The sequence below is a fragment of the Engystomops pustulosus genome, chromosome 3, assembly GCF_040894005.1.
Source record: "Engystomops pustulosus chromosome 3, aEngPut4.maternal, whole genome shotgun sequence".
Taxonomy (NCBI): Eukaryota; Metazoa; Chordata; class Amphibia; order Anura; family Leptodactylidae; genus Engystomops; species Engystomops pustulosus.
Genome location: NC_092413.1, coordinates 155776277 through 155793333, shown reverse-complemented (window position 1 = coordinate 155793333; position 17057 = coordinate 155776277). Strand labels below are relative to the sequence as shown.

Here is a 17057-nt window from a genome sequence, read left to right as displayed (position 1 = left end):
TATTTTCGCTAGAGGATATAATATATTAAGGGGTACTGCTGCTAGTCCTATCCTCGAGATGGCATAATTCCAGATCTTGGAGCCGTATTTTCGCTGGAGGATACTGACATATATAATTGTATGGTGGTGCTCAAACCCGTGTAGACAAACAGGAAAGAGTCATTTAATCATCATCAAAAAATTTAAAAGGAAAGTCTGGCACTCACCACTTCTTTAAAACATAGGGGGAGATTTACTTACCCGGTCCATTCGCGATCCAGCGGCACGTTCTCTGCGGTGGATTGGGGTCCGGCCGGGATTCACTAAAGCAGTTCCTCCGAGGAACCTGCTGCGCTGAAGTTCCCCGAGGCCCGCTGGAATGCCCTGAAGTTCACCAGCCTATTCCTGGTGAAGGTAAGCGCGAGTCCCGCAACACTTTTTTTTTTAAAAATGCGGCGGTGTTTCCGAATCCGTCGGGTTTTCGTTCGGCCACGCCCCCCATTTCCGTCGCGGGCATGCCAGCGCCGATGCGACATAATGGGGGTTCGATCTGGACAGCGCTTGGCTGCATCCTCGCGCCAGCCTGCCATAGTCGCTATCTCATTCAATTATGTTTCTCATGTTTGTGGTTCTCCCGCCCATGGATTGAGTCCTACCCGCACGTTACCTGGTTTTGGCCCTTGTTTTATCTTTCTATTGAGACTTGCTGTATTTTTCTTACTAATTATGCATGCAACAATATACCACATGGCAAGCCCCTCATGCATTTTCAGCAGCTGTGCCACTTTTTATATTCATTTTTGTATATACAATTTCTTTCTTGTTGTTTCTGTCATTTTTATACTAGTCCGATCATAATCCGCACTATTATTCTCAGGGCATTATGTAACTTCCATGCTCCACACATTATCGTGTCGTTGGTTTGGCATTTAGGCAGCTCACCACTTTTTTGGTTATTATCAGGTTGCACATTTTCAGGGTCCAGGTACTGAGACAGTACATGCTCCCCCTGCTTTTGTTTATATCACCTTGTCGCTATTATCATTTGGGTGCTTTTATGTACAGGGACATATTTCGTCGCTATATGGATGTGTGTATAGTTGGTACGGCCTTAACTTGTACCACAAAATATCAATAAAACACATATATCTTTTACTATCATGTATGGTTCACAGGTGTTTTTCAATATTTGTTTACTCGCGTCTTGCACGGGCTTATTGCTCTTTATATCAATATGTAGTGTCACCATTGTATTTCGCCGTTTATAGGGTTGCAGGGGAAAAAGATTAAATATTTTTTATTTTTCGTCTTAACTTTTCTCTGACGCATGCATATACTTACCATAGTGATCACTGTTCGCACACTTGTTCCTCTCTACATTTTTATACATACTTCGTTGTTTAGTGATTCCTCATTTTCCCCATGTTCTTCTGGTCCCTTTGAATACATGCACTGTACTTCAGCCTGTACATCGCAAATCAACATTATGATTTTGTATCATCATTTGTTTTCATGCGGCTAGGTGTCTATGTCTAAGTTTTCATGGGTTCAATTTATTTTATCGGCGATATAGACTGTGTGGCCTCTCAGCGCATGCGTACTTACCTATCTCTCTCCATCTGAACAAATCCCGATCATGTGACTAGTCACATGACTCGGACAACTTCCGCACATGTGCGGTCAGCATCAACACACGCCGTACCGATTCAGCATGTTCTCAACTCTCACAGGCCTGCAGGTAATCAATTTCTGTGTGTGGGGGGAGCTCGCTCCCATGGGCGGGAGGGCTACATATAAACAGGACCACTCTTGCATTGAGCTACACACCCCTGAGGAAGTCACCGGAGCAGGTGACGATACGCGTGGGGTTTGCTCCTCTTTCTCCCCCCCACTCTGACCATGCCTATCTGCCCTCTTCACTTCACCATGTGGACCTTCATTGGGTATTGTATATTATAGGCATTTAGGCAGCTATACTCAGGACTGCTTTGCTCATTATTGCACTGGTCACTTTATGTATGCGCATACCTTCTGCTGCAGCCTGATGCCATTCAGTTACACTTAGCATTTTTGTTTGCTCTGTACTGTACTTTATTGTTTCATTCGGTCAGTTGTGGGAAAGGGAGCCCAGGACACACGGGTCCTGGGAGGTTTAGTGCACCTTGGACTGTGCACTTTTTTAGTGTTTTTATCTGTATGTGGTCGTGTTACTATTTTTTTTTTTTGTACTTATGTTTGTTCTAATAAAGTTGTTGGATATTATTCTAGTCCACTGTGCGTATCCTCCTTTTTGTCTTTTCGGTGGTTAGATGCGATATAATCCGATTGCGTGCGCTAAAATCCCGGGGGGAAAATCGGCACAAATCGAAAATATTCGGGTAACACGTGGAAAAAACTCGAATCGGGCCCTTAGTAAATGACCCCCACAGTCTTTTCTTTATTCTTTACATTGACATGCATTGCAGGGAGGGAAGAATACATTTTGAGCTAATCCTAGAGCTTCATCTTGCCTAGATCTTTTGCCGTTCTCTTCCAGGATCGTGGGGTAGGGGACTTGAATAGAAACTACTTTGTTCCGTCTGTCCAATCGGCTTTTGATTACAATGGAAGTAGGCGGGTTCAGACCGGGACATAGAATGCTATGGGAAAAGACTGTCGGACTTGAAAGAGAACATATTTTTGCAGACTCGTCCAATAGCATTTCTTTATCTGGCCCAGAGGCGGGTCTATGTATGACAGAATACATGAATCCATCTAAGAACCTATTACAGGTAATTCATGACAGCATTTTAACCTCTTTATCTACATCAAGAAATTGTGCATACATATAGTGCTGCATCATTTACATTATACCTCTTAACTATATTTCGATATTATCTTGACTTCTGTCACGGTCTTTCTATGCAGATTTGAGGAAAAATAAATCAAGAATATGATGTTCTTAGAGGTTATAACAGGAGATAGAGATAGATAGTATATTTCTGATGGATAGTAATTTTTATATTTCAACGGTATGCCTATAGATAATTGTAATGCTTGGTGATAGGTAGCTTTTGTTACAAAAAGACTCCCATATCATTCTTATCATTTAGGCCCAATGGGCCTATCGCTCCAGTTCGTATTATCCATTGTGCCTCATTTTTGAGTAACATTTTATGTCTGTCCCCTCCATATGTAGGTATTTGCTCTAAACCTGCAAATGTCAATACATTTGTGTTTCCTCCATGTATCAAGTTTATATGTTCTATCAGGCGTGGTGCACCTTTTCCATTCACTATTGAGTTTTTATGCTGTCTAAACCGTGTGGACATGGCCCTAATTGTTTTTCCCACAAAAAAACGCTTATGTGGGCAATGCAGTCATAAAGGGGCAGCATCAGACTGGAGGCAGCAGACCTTATCCCGGGCCTGCAGTAGCTGCCCATTCTTCGAAACATGTGAAGAGGCTTAGGGCCTCAGGGCTGGGGCATATTCTGGACTGCCAGCTTTCTTTCCTCTGTCAGGTATCTGCCTGTGGCTGAGAAGCAGTGGCCTAGGAAGACCACCTTATCCTGGCAGTACTGGAGCTTTTCTCCAGAAACTTTGCAACCCTTCTAGAACAAAAATAGATGCATCCTGCAAAATGGAGGCACAAAACCGTAGGTCATCCACATACTGTAAAAGAACATCATCCAGTAAGGGGCTAGTCTGCCAGTCTACTCCCTGTAGGGCCTTGGAGTACTGGCTGGTGAGTTCTACCCCCCTTGTAGCAATCTGCACCAGGTGTACTGAAAGACTAAATTGGTAAAGGCAAATAGGTGCTGGAAATCTACATGTAGGGGCACAGAGAGGAAGACATTTGCCAAATCAAAAAAGGTGAAGAATGTGGCATTCTTCGGGACTGCTGGCAGTGAGGTGTGTGGGTTAGGGACCACTGGTAATAGCTTCAGTACACTCATTGACAGCTTGGAGTTCATGGACCATCCTACATGTATCAGGCACTAAAAGGAACTAACTCTGTCTTGGGGAGGTTGTGCTTTCTGACGTCCTCGTCCGTTACCACTCCCCCTAGTCCCGCTTTGGTAATGTCTCCTCCCTGCAGTTGAAGCACTTCCCCTTGGGTCTGGCGGCTGGTACTTCCGGAACTGTTGTCAGTCTCACTTTGGCAATGGTCTGTGAAATTGCGAATCCTGATCTCCGTTCCCCCTGGCTATCTGTCACAATCTCGTCGCTCCCTCTGTCTGGCAGAGATGTCTCTAGTCTGTTAACAAAACAGCTGGCAAGTGCACTAGGTGTACACTACATTGTCAGGTCATACCCCATGTGCCCAAAATCTGTAAACAGTTCCCTGTGTAACTCTTCCATTAACTGTTTAGGTCTCTGCTTCATCTCATCTAGACACATGGGATTCTCCCTTAACGATCTCTAGCCCAGCGTTCCGTGCTATCTATAAAGTTCTGGCCAGACTCCAACGTCTCAACAAAAGTCAGGTACAGTTAAATGAAGTGTTGTTGTTTAGACAAAAAAGAAACAAAAGTCATATGCTCTGTCATAGAGTTGGGGGCTTATCCTCGCGTAGACTTAGAGATTGCCAGCCTGTCAGCTCTTTGAGACGAGATAACAAAACACAGATAACGCAGCTTCATGACCCTTCATTCTCCCTCTCGTTAACTCTATTAATTTCAAAAAGCAAGTACCAGAGATACTGAAACGTCCAACTCCAAGAATTCTTTCAACAGAAATCTGCAATCAGTGAAAATATTCACCTTTGCCGGCTTTTATTCCAGACATTTATCGAGATTCTCCAAGGGTGTTCAGCTACTACAACACGCAATTGTCATAGGCAATTAACTTCAGGGACTTGAGAAAATATACTGTTCTAAGATGGCCACTGCTGAAGGATGGTAAGGCGTGTCATCTTCTCTAACCACCAGGTACAGGGGTATGACTAGTGATGTGGTGTGGGGAGAAAGGGGCACCACAATTATAATAAGTCTCTCCTGACTCTCTGAATCCACCACTCTGCTGATATGGGTTAAGTGGGTGTAGTCTAAGAGGCTGCTGGTCTGGATCCTAGATGCCATATTTTTTCCTTTTTCCAGGGAGGAAAATACATAAAATCTCTTTTTCTTAAATTCTCTCCTCATCAAAAACTTTGAAATGTCCTTTATTGCCTGTTTCTTTCTTCAGAGGGCACTCTGAAGGATTTCTGTCACTCTGTCCGTCAAACCCAACCAACTGTCTACTTACATCAAGCCAACCTACTGTCTGTGCATCTTTCCCTTCATGTGAGACACAATCTGAGTCCCTTGTGCGCTTGAATCAATTTACTCTGTTCACTACCCATCATAAATGTCTACAACTGCAACACTGCCAAACTGCCCCCACAGACACAGTGAATGCCAACACCTCGATTTACCGACCCCAAAGAAACTAGATACCTGAGACTTTCACAGAGGACTCTTAACCAAGTCAACTCGCCTACTGACTCTTAACCAAGTCAACTCTCTTACTGACTCTTTACCAAGTCATTACTAGTTCTTGCAGTCATCCACAAGGCCATTCAGACTCCCCGAAGGGAGTGGAATGCACATCTGGCCAGGGCAGGTCTTTGCTGCACGTGCACAAATTAAGCTCTATATCTCTAGGGCAACCAACCCTATTGGCAGTAGTCAAACAGTATTATAGACCCTATGATAATCTGACAGTCACAAACAGAATACCTCCCACTCTAGCACTGGTACTGCAGACATCTAAGTACTCCTTCCCGTGTCACAGCTTCACTGTCAAGTCACCTTACAAATGATTCCTTGCCACAATTATAGTGAGCATACTGTTATATATGGACATTTAAAGGCAAAGTACATAATATCACACAAGGAAATGACCTTACCCAGTCCATACAGCCAGTGAAACAGAAGTGACAGTCAAGGCAGACAATAAAGTAGACTTATCCCGAGCGCTCTTTGTCTGATTCTGATCACTGGACACCTGGATCCTGCGGTTGTCACCTCGATGGTGAAATGTCCATTTCAGTATGCCGACCCAGGAACACCAATGTAAAAGATCTTTATCTAGGACTCAAGACAGTTGTAAGATGGCTTTTGACTTAACCCTTTTTAGACTGATACTGGAATGACAGCAGAAACCAAGACACACCAGTCTCTTAGAAAATGCTGAATCACAATCTTTATTAACACGCAGCCACATATATAAAACACAGAAGATTATCTGCATAGGGGCGTGAAAAGGTGATAAAATACTGCAATGATATCGGCCATAATGAATATACCAGAACATCCCCTCTAAGGCATTCTTCCAAAATGTCGATGAACTATGTACCGTTTCCCACAGAGGCCTTGTTCTCATATAAACAGAATGTTTATACTAATTGGGGCTTATCTATCACGGCCCTGAAATAATCGCAAATGCTCGCTTATTGCTAGCACTTGCTATTATTTGTCCCAATTTGAAGGGGGGGCACGGCCGGCCGAGCAGAGGGCACGTTAATGTCTCCGCGCCGGTGCACTCGCTGTAGCCGGCGACTTTTCACATGTCGCATGTCTGAGGAAGAGGACGTGTCCACCGAAACGTCACTCCATGTGGCGTGCACAGCTTGATACAACTGCCTGAGGAATGACCTGAATGAAGTTTGCCCCCCACCTTGTTCAAATCAAACAAAATTGGTGTCAAACATTTGTGCTACGTTTGTGCTGGTTTGTGCAGCACAATTTTTCGTTTGTGCCGCTATCGTTTTTAAGATATTAATGAAATTTTCCAGAGGTCATCAGGTCAACCAACCCCTCCATATTGCCCAAATCAAACAAAACTGGTGCCGAACAATTCTGCTATGTTTGTGCTGGTTTGTGCTGCTCAAATCTTTGTTTGTGCTGCTTTTGTTTTGAATATAAGAACAAAAAATTAGAGGTCAAAAGTTCAACCAGCCCCCCCCCCCCACATTAACCAAATCAAACAAAACTGGTATCAAACGTTAGTGCTACATTTGTGCAACAAAAATTTTAGTTTGTGCCGCTATAATTTTTAAGGTATGTTCAGGTGTTTAAGGTGTTTAGGATGAACTGGTAAAAAACAAACCTAGTGACAATTCCCTGGTTAGAGCACCAGGGGGAGCTAGCAAACACATTGGGGCAGATTTATCAAGCTGTCTGAAAGTCAGAATATTTCCAATTGCCCATGGCAACCAATCACAGCTCAGCTTTCATTTTACCAGTGCTCATGAATATTTTAAAGGGGAGCTGTGATTGGTTGCCAGGGGCAACTAGAAATATTCTGACTTTCAGACACTTGATAAATCTGCCCCATTGTACTTTGGAAGAAATTAACACGGATGACCTCTGCAAAAAAGTATGAATATATTAAAAATGATAGCGGCACAAAAAAAGCTTTTGCTGCACAAACCAGCACAAACGTAGCACTAACATTTGACACCAGTTTCGTTTGATTCGGTAAGTGGGGGGGGGGGCTGGTTAAACTTTTGACCTCTAATTTTTTGTTCATATATTCAAAACAAAAGCAGCACAAAAAAAATTTTGAGCAGCACAAACCAGCACAAATGTAGCAGAATTGTTCAGCACCAGTTTTGTTTGATTTGGGCAATGTGGGGGGGCTAGTTGACCTCTGATGACCTCTGGAAACTTTAATTAATATCTTAAAAACGATAGCGGCCCAAATGAAAATTTCTGCTTCACAAATGTAGCACAAAAGTTTGACACCAATTTTGTTTCATTTGAACAAGGTGGGGAGCCAACTTCACTCAGGTTGAGGAATGTGAGTCTCTGCCCTAGGTCTGAAGATACATGAGTGTACATACCATTTTAACTGTGGACTACGCTGAATCTAGCAAGAAATATATATTCTTTATAGTTACACTCACCATGATACAACAGTTTGCAAGCTAAATTATATGTGATGATGAAATTACGAACACTGAGAAGATGTATGTATATTTATGAATATTGAAGTGAAAACAAAAACTGTTTTCAAACATTTATATATGGTCTGTATTGTTGGACATTGTTTATTTATGTGATTTTTCACATTTTTCACATTTTTCACATAAAAAACGCAAAATCATGCTATTGAGGGACCTGCTAAAATTTCAATTCACTTTGAGAGGCCTAAATAATAGTTAAACCCCATAAATTACCCCATTATACAAACTACACCCCTCAACTTATATAAAAAAGCTTTAATAAAGTTTGTTAACCCATTAATTGTTTTATGGGGTTAAAACAAAATTGTGTGCAATTTTGAAATTTCTATTTTTTGGGGGTAAATGAATGTGTTTTTCCAAAAATGTACATTCTCAGTGGATAAAATACCCAAACACTCCACAAACTTTGATACTCAATGGGGCACAGTAACTAAGGGTCCGCGGACCGCATTTCCGTCGTTTTTCACGACTATTTCCATTTTGAGCCGCATTTTTCCATGTACATGGTTTTTTGGCGCACGCGATCAGATTTTGCCGCAATCAGTACAATTGTGTCATGCGACACAAATCCGGGGGCGTGGCTGTCGGACAACCCGACTGATTCGGACTAAGTGCGGGATTTAAAATTCAAATTGTGTCGCAAGACATGCACTTACATACACTAAGAAGAAGAAGGTGAACTCCGGCGGACCTGAGCGGGGAAGCGACACTTGCAGGATCTCGGGCCCATGACCTTGTTGAGTCGCGGCAGACTCCATTCTCATCAGACAACACACCTCGGGGATCACGCAGGGTCCGGGTAAGTAAATGTGCCCCAATCTCTCTTGAGTATAACACCATGTGGTGATAAACTGCTGTATGGGCACACGCCAGGGCATCGAAGGGAAGCTGTGCCATTCAGAGCAGATTATGCATTGTCACTTTTTATTGGCTATACAATCTTTATTTTGGCAATTTGGACAAATAAGGGCTTATTTTCTGTGACATGAGATGCACAAATACTTCATTTTAGTAGGTCATAGGTTCATTGATGAGATTTTAATAAAGGGGTTGTCCGAGAGTTATGAAAAAAACAAAAGGTGGCCGGGAGGGGGCTGCTTAACACCTTAAGGAAGAGGCCCTTTTTCGTTTTTGCATTTTCATTTTTCACTCCCCACCTTCAAAAATCTGTAACTTTTTTATTTTTCCATGTACAGAGCTCTGTTTGGGCTTGTTTTCGGCATAACAAATTGCACTTCATAGTGATGGTATTTATCATTCCATGCCATGTACTGGGAAGCAAGAAAAAAATTCAGAATGCATTGAAAATGATGAAAAAACGCATTTACACCGTTTTCTTGTTGGCTTGGATTTTACAGCTTTCCCTGAACGCCACAAATCACATGTCTATTTTATTCTTTGGTTCGGTATGATCACGAGGATACCAAATTTGTATAGTTTTATAATGTTTTCATACATTTAAAAAAATTAAAACCTTCTGTACAAAAAAAAAAAAATTCTTCATTTTGCCATGTTCTGGCGCTAATAACTTTTTCATACTTTTGATGACGTTTTTAATGCTATCATTTTGAGGACTGTATGGGCTTTTGATCACTTTTTATAGAATTTTTTATATATTTTCAAAATGGCAAAAAAGTGGCATTTTCGACTTTGGGCGCCAATTTCCGTTACGGGGTTAAACGCCGAGAAAATTCACTAATATATTTTGATAGATCGGACATTTTGGGACGCGATGATACCTAAAGTATTTATGATTTTTACTGTTTATTTATATTTATATCAGTTCTAGGGAAAGGGGGGTGATTTAAACTTTTACTTTTTTTTACTATTTTTTCATATTTTTTAAAAAAAAATTTAATTTTTTTTTACCATTATTTTAGATCCTCCAGGGTAATTTAACCCCGCAGGATCTGATTGCTAATACTATATACTGCAATACTACTGTATTGCAGTATATAGCTATTTTACTATGATTTTTAATAGCCTGCCCTGCTCTGGCTACTAGAAATCAGTACACATGGCAAGCCTACGAGCCTCAATGAGACTCTAGGCTGCCATAGCAACCGATCGCCGCCCTCCGATGACGTTCCAGGGGGCGGAGATTGGCCATCCAAGATGGCGGCGCGGTTGTTGGCTGTTTTATACAGCCATTACCCGGTGTGTATTGAGAAAGCTCAGCTCATGAGCTCTCTCCATACACCCTTTGCCGCACGAGGATGGTATAGTTCGTCCTCGGTCGGCAAGGTGTTAAAAAAATAAAGATGTACTTACCTTCCGACGCCCTCCTCGTGTCCCACGCTGCTTTCAGACAAGGAAGAGGGCGTGTCCCTCGAAACGTCACCAACATGGAGCGTACCTGACCGCTGTCCGGCGTGCAAGTGAGGTAGCGTCTCTGACCCAGGGATCGTATCTATGTGAGTCTTTTTCACCATACCATTTTATATGTACCGTACTACCGGACTTTATGAATATTACACAATTGTATCGGTAACTGACTCACCCGACCCTGAGGTAATTTCACCTTATGCAAGCAAACATCTAAAGAAATGGGCAATGTATATATTTATGGAACAAAATGAAAGTTCTTAAGAATAATGTATGAATAAGAAGTTACGAAGTAAAAGCAATACTTGTTTACTAAACTGTTTATGTGGTCAATCACTGGACACTGTTCATAGAATGCAAATTAAGCAGCCCCCTCCCAGCCACATTTTGTTTTTTTCATAACTCTCGGACAACCCCTTTAACTCTTGAATGTATGCAGGAAAAGAAAATCAACAATTTCGGTTTCCTTTGTATTTTTTGGGGCCGTTCACCGTACCATAAAAATAACATATTATCATTATTCTATAGATCACTACAATTACGCTAATACCTAATTTTTTTATAGTTTGTTATATATTTTTACAAGTTTACTGAAGAAAAGCTAATGTAGAGAAAATCTCATTTATTTTCGTATCGCCATCTTTTCGGAGACATAACTTTTTTGGTTGACAGAGCTGGTTCAGGGCTTATTTTTTACGTGTTGAGTTGTCCTTTTCAGTGGTACCATTTTTAATCACTTTTTGGAACATTTTATGTACATCTTTGGCAAGTTTTTCAGGTTTTGTTTTTATGGAGTACACCAAGTGGGTCCAATAATGTTACTGATTTATTGTACAGATTGTTACAGACGCGCTGATACCAAATACAAGCAGTTCCGAGATACGTACAACCCGTAGATATGAACGGCGTCTTGCGCATACGCATTGCACTTCCGCGCTGAAGCGCGGACACAGAGATGTCGGGGATCGGGTAACTAAGGATGCAATCTCACACTTCCTTAGTTACAAGTCAGTGGGCGGAGGGCTTCTAGGCAGTCCACAGGAAGCAGGAAGATCTGAGAGCTGGAGCTTGCTGGAGATGCCGCGGATTAGGTAAGGATGCGATCTCACAGTGGGCGGAGGGCTTCTAGGCAGTCTGAAGCCGGAGCTTGCAGGTAACCCGTATGCTGAAGCCTGAGCTTGTTGGCAACCCGTATGCGATCCCCGGCATCACCGTGGCTTGTTTTAAGTACTGTACAGCAATATTTAATGTTGCCTCCTCATTTGGCAGAGAGCAAAAAAGAGGGAGCGGGTCACGGAGATGCCGGGGATAGCATACAGATGCAGTAAGTACATACCGGCAGTATCAGAGGTTTCAGGTAAATAAGGATGCACCATACAAGTCTATGGAGACACATCAAAAATGCATTGCACTCAGAGACACAAGCAAGTGCACTGCGTTTTTCACGCATCAATTGCCATAGAAAAGATAGAGCTCAGTCCTGAGTCCATTTCACGCGCATTATCTGCGCTTGAAAAACGCATTGAAATTGCATTGAAAATGCATTGAAAACGCGCGTGAAAAACTGAGACACTGAACAAACTCTGACTGAAAACTGATTGCACTCTGATGCAAAATGTCAGTTTTTCACTGACGAAACCCTGATCGCACCCTGATCAAACTGTGACGTGATCTGCAACGCAAGTGTGGAAGGGGCCTTATTCCTATAACACAGTGTAATACAGATGGAACACACTTCGCATGCTGAGCAGATCATGCAGCCCCGCGGCACTGGCAGACCCCGGGGCTGCCACCGGAACCACAGCCCCCCCCCCCCGACACTGTAGCTTCTGGCACTGGCACCATTCGGCATCCAGTGCCAGAAGCGGGACATAGTACTGCGTCACGATGCGGTAAGTCCCTGCCGCCCGTGAAGTAGTACTATGTCCAATGTCGGTTAAACTTGCTACCTGTATAAAATACACCATTACATACAACTGCAAAGAGAAGATTTGCCTAATTGCAACAATGTTAATCTGATGTTAACCCCTTAAGGACCGATTTTTTTTTTTTGGATTCTGACATGCGTCTCTTTAAATTCTTATAACTTTTGAACACTGTTACTTATCAAAGAGATTCTGAGGTCTTTTCCGGATTTTGGGGATAAATACAGTTTTGAATGAAATTTTACATATTTAGCATCAAAACCCCCTATATAACCAACCCATTCTCAAATCTGCACCCTAAAACTATCAGAAACAGCTTTTACGAAGATTGTTAACCCCTTGAGATCTTCATAGTAATTGAATCAAAATGGAGGTTAAATTTAGGTGAAATGGTCTAATTGTGCCGGTTATACGTTCATTTAGCCCTAACATTTACACATTTCCAAAAGATAAAAAGAGAAAACCCACCATACAATTTGTTCTATAATTTCTCCTGAGTGCAGCGACCCCCCACATGCAGCTCGTTTATGGGTGCACAGCGAGGCGCAGAAGGGAAGGAGGGACCTGCAGCTGCCAGGATTTTAGTTTCCTCATTGGCCCATTTTGTAGGCTATAAAATTTTAGCTTTTGCATTATTGGGGCCATGTGATGGCATTTTTTTGCGAGATGAGATGCTTTTTCCATTGTTACCATTTTGGGGTTGGTATCCCCTATTGTTGAAAATTTAGGAACTTTTTTTTGAGGGCAGGAGTAGAAAAGCATCAATTCTGTACTGGATTTTTTACTTTTTTTTGTGTGTTCACAGTTTAGCCTAATAATCCTGTTATCTTTATTTTACGGGTCTATACGATTACGGGGATACCAGACATGAATATTTTTTCTTATGTTTTACTAAATTTGTCAAATAAAATCCTAATGTGGGGAAAAATCTATCATTTTTGTATTGCCGTCTTCCAAGTGGCATAACAATTTTACTTTTTTTGCTATGGAGCTGGTTGATGGCTTGTTTTGTTTGCGGGTCATGTTGTACTTTGCAACAGTATCATTCTGGAGTACATATGTTTTTTTGATCACTTTTTATAGCAGTTTTTGTGGGATTGAATAGGTAAATATCATTATTTTTGGAGGGTTTATAACAGTTTTTTTACGTCGTTTATTGTGCGGGTTCAATAATTATTTACTGTTATTCTACGGATTGCTTGTTCATGATAATACCCTGCAGTAATCATGTAATGCAGGTTATTAGCAGCGTCAGCCTATGCACATGCCACATGTCACAGACGCCATCTTACCGGCAGTTCTTGCAGGCAGTGCTGGGGACCAGATCGGACCCCAGCATTGCCATAACAACGATCGGTGCCCCCCGAAAACAGTTCGAGGGGGCTGATCGTGGGGGAAAGACCCCCTAAAAGCATGTTAAATGCTGCGGTCGCGCTGACTGCGGCATTTAACGGGTTAAGAACCCGCGATTGGATCAGTCACAACCTGCACCCCGTGTTTCCCGATGCCAGTTCGGCTCAGATCTTGAGCTGAACCGGCATCGGCTCTGCATCCGATATATCGGACGCTGAGCGCTAAGTCACCGCACTCAGCGTTCGATATATATCGGACGCAGAGCGGGAAGGGGTTAACTAATACATTGACATCTCGCCAATGCATTAGTTTGTTGACATATCGTCAGCACATGCGTTAACATTATGTTAACGGGTATGTTTTGTAAATGCAAACAAAATGCAAAATAGAAACAAACAATGTAAACAATATAAACAATAACGTAATTAGTCTAATTTCCTCTCCTACAAAACAATATGTAAACACCACTTGTGGACGCAGCCTGATTACTTCGTTTAATCCTGAGGGCCCCTTTCCACGTGTCGTTTTCGTTGCATTTTTAAACACATCCAAAACGAAAGTGGGAGGCGGTTTGGCCAAAACACATATGCATTTGCAATGAAACGCATGCGTTTCAGGCAGCCCCCCCTCCCACTTGAGGTTTGGATGCTTTTAAAAACGCAACAAAAACAGCATGTGGGAAGGCGCTCTCAGGGTTAAACTAAGTAATCAGGCTGCGTCCGCATGTGGTGTTTACATTGCATTTTGTAGGAGAGGTAATAAGATTAATTACATTACTTGCGTTTTTCACGCTCGTGTTCTGCGTGTACTTTTGATGCGCCAAACTTGCATTGCACTCTGACCCATTGTAATTAATGGGCTTTTTCAGACTTGCATTCTTTTTCACACACAGACATGTATTTTTTTTAAATACGCGTTTAAATCTCAACATGCTCTACTTTTGCAAGTCACTCGTGTGAAAAACGTACCATACAAGTCTATGGAGATGCATCAAAAACAATGCGATGTGTTTTTCACGCATCAATTGCCATAGAAAAAATAGAGCTCAGTCCTGAGTCCTTTTCACGTGCGTTATCTGTGCGTGAAAAACTCATTGAAATTGTTTTGAAAATGCACGTGAAAAACTGAGACACTGAATAAACTCTGACTGAAAACTGATTGAACTCTGATGAAAAATGTCACTGACCAAACCCTGATCGCACCCTGACTTGATCTGCAACGCAAGTGTGAAATGGGCCTTAGAAGACGGCAATGCAAAATCAAGAGATTTTTTCTCTAAAAGTTAATCAAAGAGCTATTGCGACCCCAAATATAGAGTGTTACTGTAATCCTGTCCTGTTGGATACAGGCTACAGGATAGAGGCTAAGACTTCTTAGTGTATCCATAGGGTGCACGTGCTATGAAAACTACTCCAGGCCGGACTTGGTGTAGTTTTGGGTAAAAACCTAGAGTGACCGCGCCCCTACATGCCCAAATAATTGCAAATTCTTGCAGTGTGCAGAAAACTGGCGTAGAAGCACTAATAAATTTCCCCCTATGTGTAGAATTCAATATTTAAGTATTATTTTAGTCAATAAACAGTTGTTTTATTTAATATGGATGATTTTATTTTGTAAACATATTTGCAGAATTCATAGATGACAGTTACAGATAACATTTCTTTTTTCTTGCAGGTTGAATTGATAGACATTTATTCAATTAACCAAAAAGGTCCTCATCATTAAAATTTACATTTTGTTTTGGGAGAGGGGGCTCATTCTTTTCTATATTTTGATCTAATGGAGGTTTTAAGTCCTCAACGGCTAATGCAAGATCATCAATGGTAAATGTGCCAGGTGTAGGAATGGAAGGACTTATACTTATTGGTTGCCACACTCTTCCGGGACATCTTGGAACATCAGTGGGAAGTCCTGGAAAATTGACTTCAGATATTTCATAAGTATTTGGGGAAATATCCTGATTGTGGGACAGTCCAGGCGCTTGTTGGTCAGTTTGCATATTTTCAGGCTTTTGGGTAATAGGTTTTGTTGGCAGCACAGGAGTCTGAGTGACTTCATTTTCATTGTCTTCTTCTTCTGAAGAGTCTTGATGATGCTTTTGCTTTTTTTTCCCTTCCTTTTCTTTTTTTCCCTTTTTTCCATGTTTGTGTCCTTTGTTATTATGTTGCCCTTGTTCTAATGGAAAAGTTCTTTTAACAGGCTTGAGTATACCGCTTCTATTATTCTCTTCATGGTTATTTCTGCGACTACTGCGTAGAGGACCCCAACCACCAATGCGAACAGAATACTGAAAAACACATGAAAATACTGGAGCAAATGTTAAAATAATCAATAATAATAATAATCTTTATTTATATAGCGCCATCATATTACGTAGCGCTTTACAAATCATAGGAAACAAATACAAATATAATATAACATGACAGAGCACAACATTTGTATGGAACAACAGGAGTGAGGTCCCTGCTCGCCAGAGCTTACGGTTTATGAGGATGATGGGGTACCACGAGGTAAAAGAATATTTTATGGTCAAGCCATTCTTCTTAGGGAATAGAACAAAATATAATAAGTGGAATTGCTGTCGCTTGAACCACTCAGCCGTCATCATATATACCAGGTCCAGGGTGAATGGGACTGCAGAGAAGTCTGGTGCCTGTTGGTTGCTGGATAACAGATGGGAGGACGACACAGGACGGGTTAGTAGAAGAGTTAAAACTTCATGCAGTTAATGAGTGTTATAGGCTTGCCTAAAGAAATGGGTTTTAAGAGCACGTTTGAAACTTTGGAGGTTAGGTATTAGTCTGATAGTCCGGGGCAGAGCATTCCATAGAATTGGTGCAGCTCTAGAGAAGTCTTGGAGACGCGAGTGGGAGGTCCGCACTAGGGTAGAGGTTAATCTAAGATCACTGGCGGATCTAAGAGCACGAGTTGGGCGATAAACTGAGATAAGAGAGGAGAGGTAGGAAGGTGCAGCATTATTCAGAGCTTTGTGGATGAGGGTTATTATTTTAAACTCTATTCGAAAGGAGACTGGCAGCCAGTGCAGCGACTGGCATGAACTGGAGGCATCCGTGTAGCGTTTAGTCTGAAAGACGAGCCTGGCTGCTGCATTAAGAATCGATTGGAGAGGAGAGAGTTTGGTGAGTGGAAGACCGGTTAGTAGAGAGTTACAGTAGTCTAGTCGAGAGTGAATCAGAGCAACAGTTAGCATTTTACAGGTTTCAAATGTGAGAAATGGTCGGATTCTGGAGATGTTTCTGAGATGCATCCGGCAAGAGCGAGCAAGAGATTGAATGTGTGGCTCAAAGGAGAGGTCGGAATCCAACACAACCCCAAGACAGCGGGCCTGCTGCTTTGAGGTTATGGTGACCCCACAGACTGATATGGAGAGGTTAGGATAGGCTCTGTTAGTGGATGGTGGAAAGACAAGAAGTTCGGTCTTAGAAAGATTAAGTTTCAAGAAGAGAGAGGACATGATGTTAGAGACAGCGGAGAGACAGTCACTAGTGTTCTGGATTAAGGCAGGAGTGATGTTACGTGCTG

At 41.9% G+C, this 17057-nt stretch overlaps 1 protein-coding gene across 1 annotated transcript in view; it reads right to left on the bottom strand.

Moving 5' to 3' along the window:
* Positions 1–15105: 15105 nt before the first annotated feature.
* The window catches only part of LOC140122164 (T-kininogen 1-like), a 31377-nt gene continuing 29425 nt past the window's right edge, over positions 15106–17057 (bottom strand). The window contains exon 10 of the mRNA XM_072142702.1: positions 15106–15801. Coding sequence (XP_071998803.1) covers positions 15214–15801 — 588 coding nt within the window. The 3' untranslated portion in view covers positions 15106–15213. The remainder of the gene's footprint in view (positions 15802–17057) is intronic.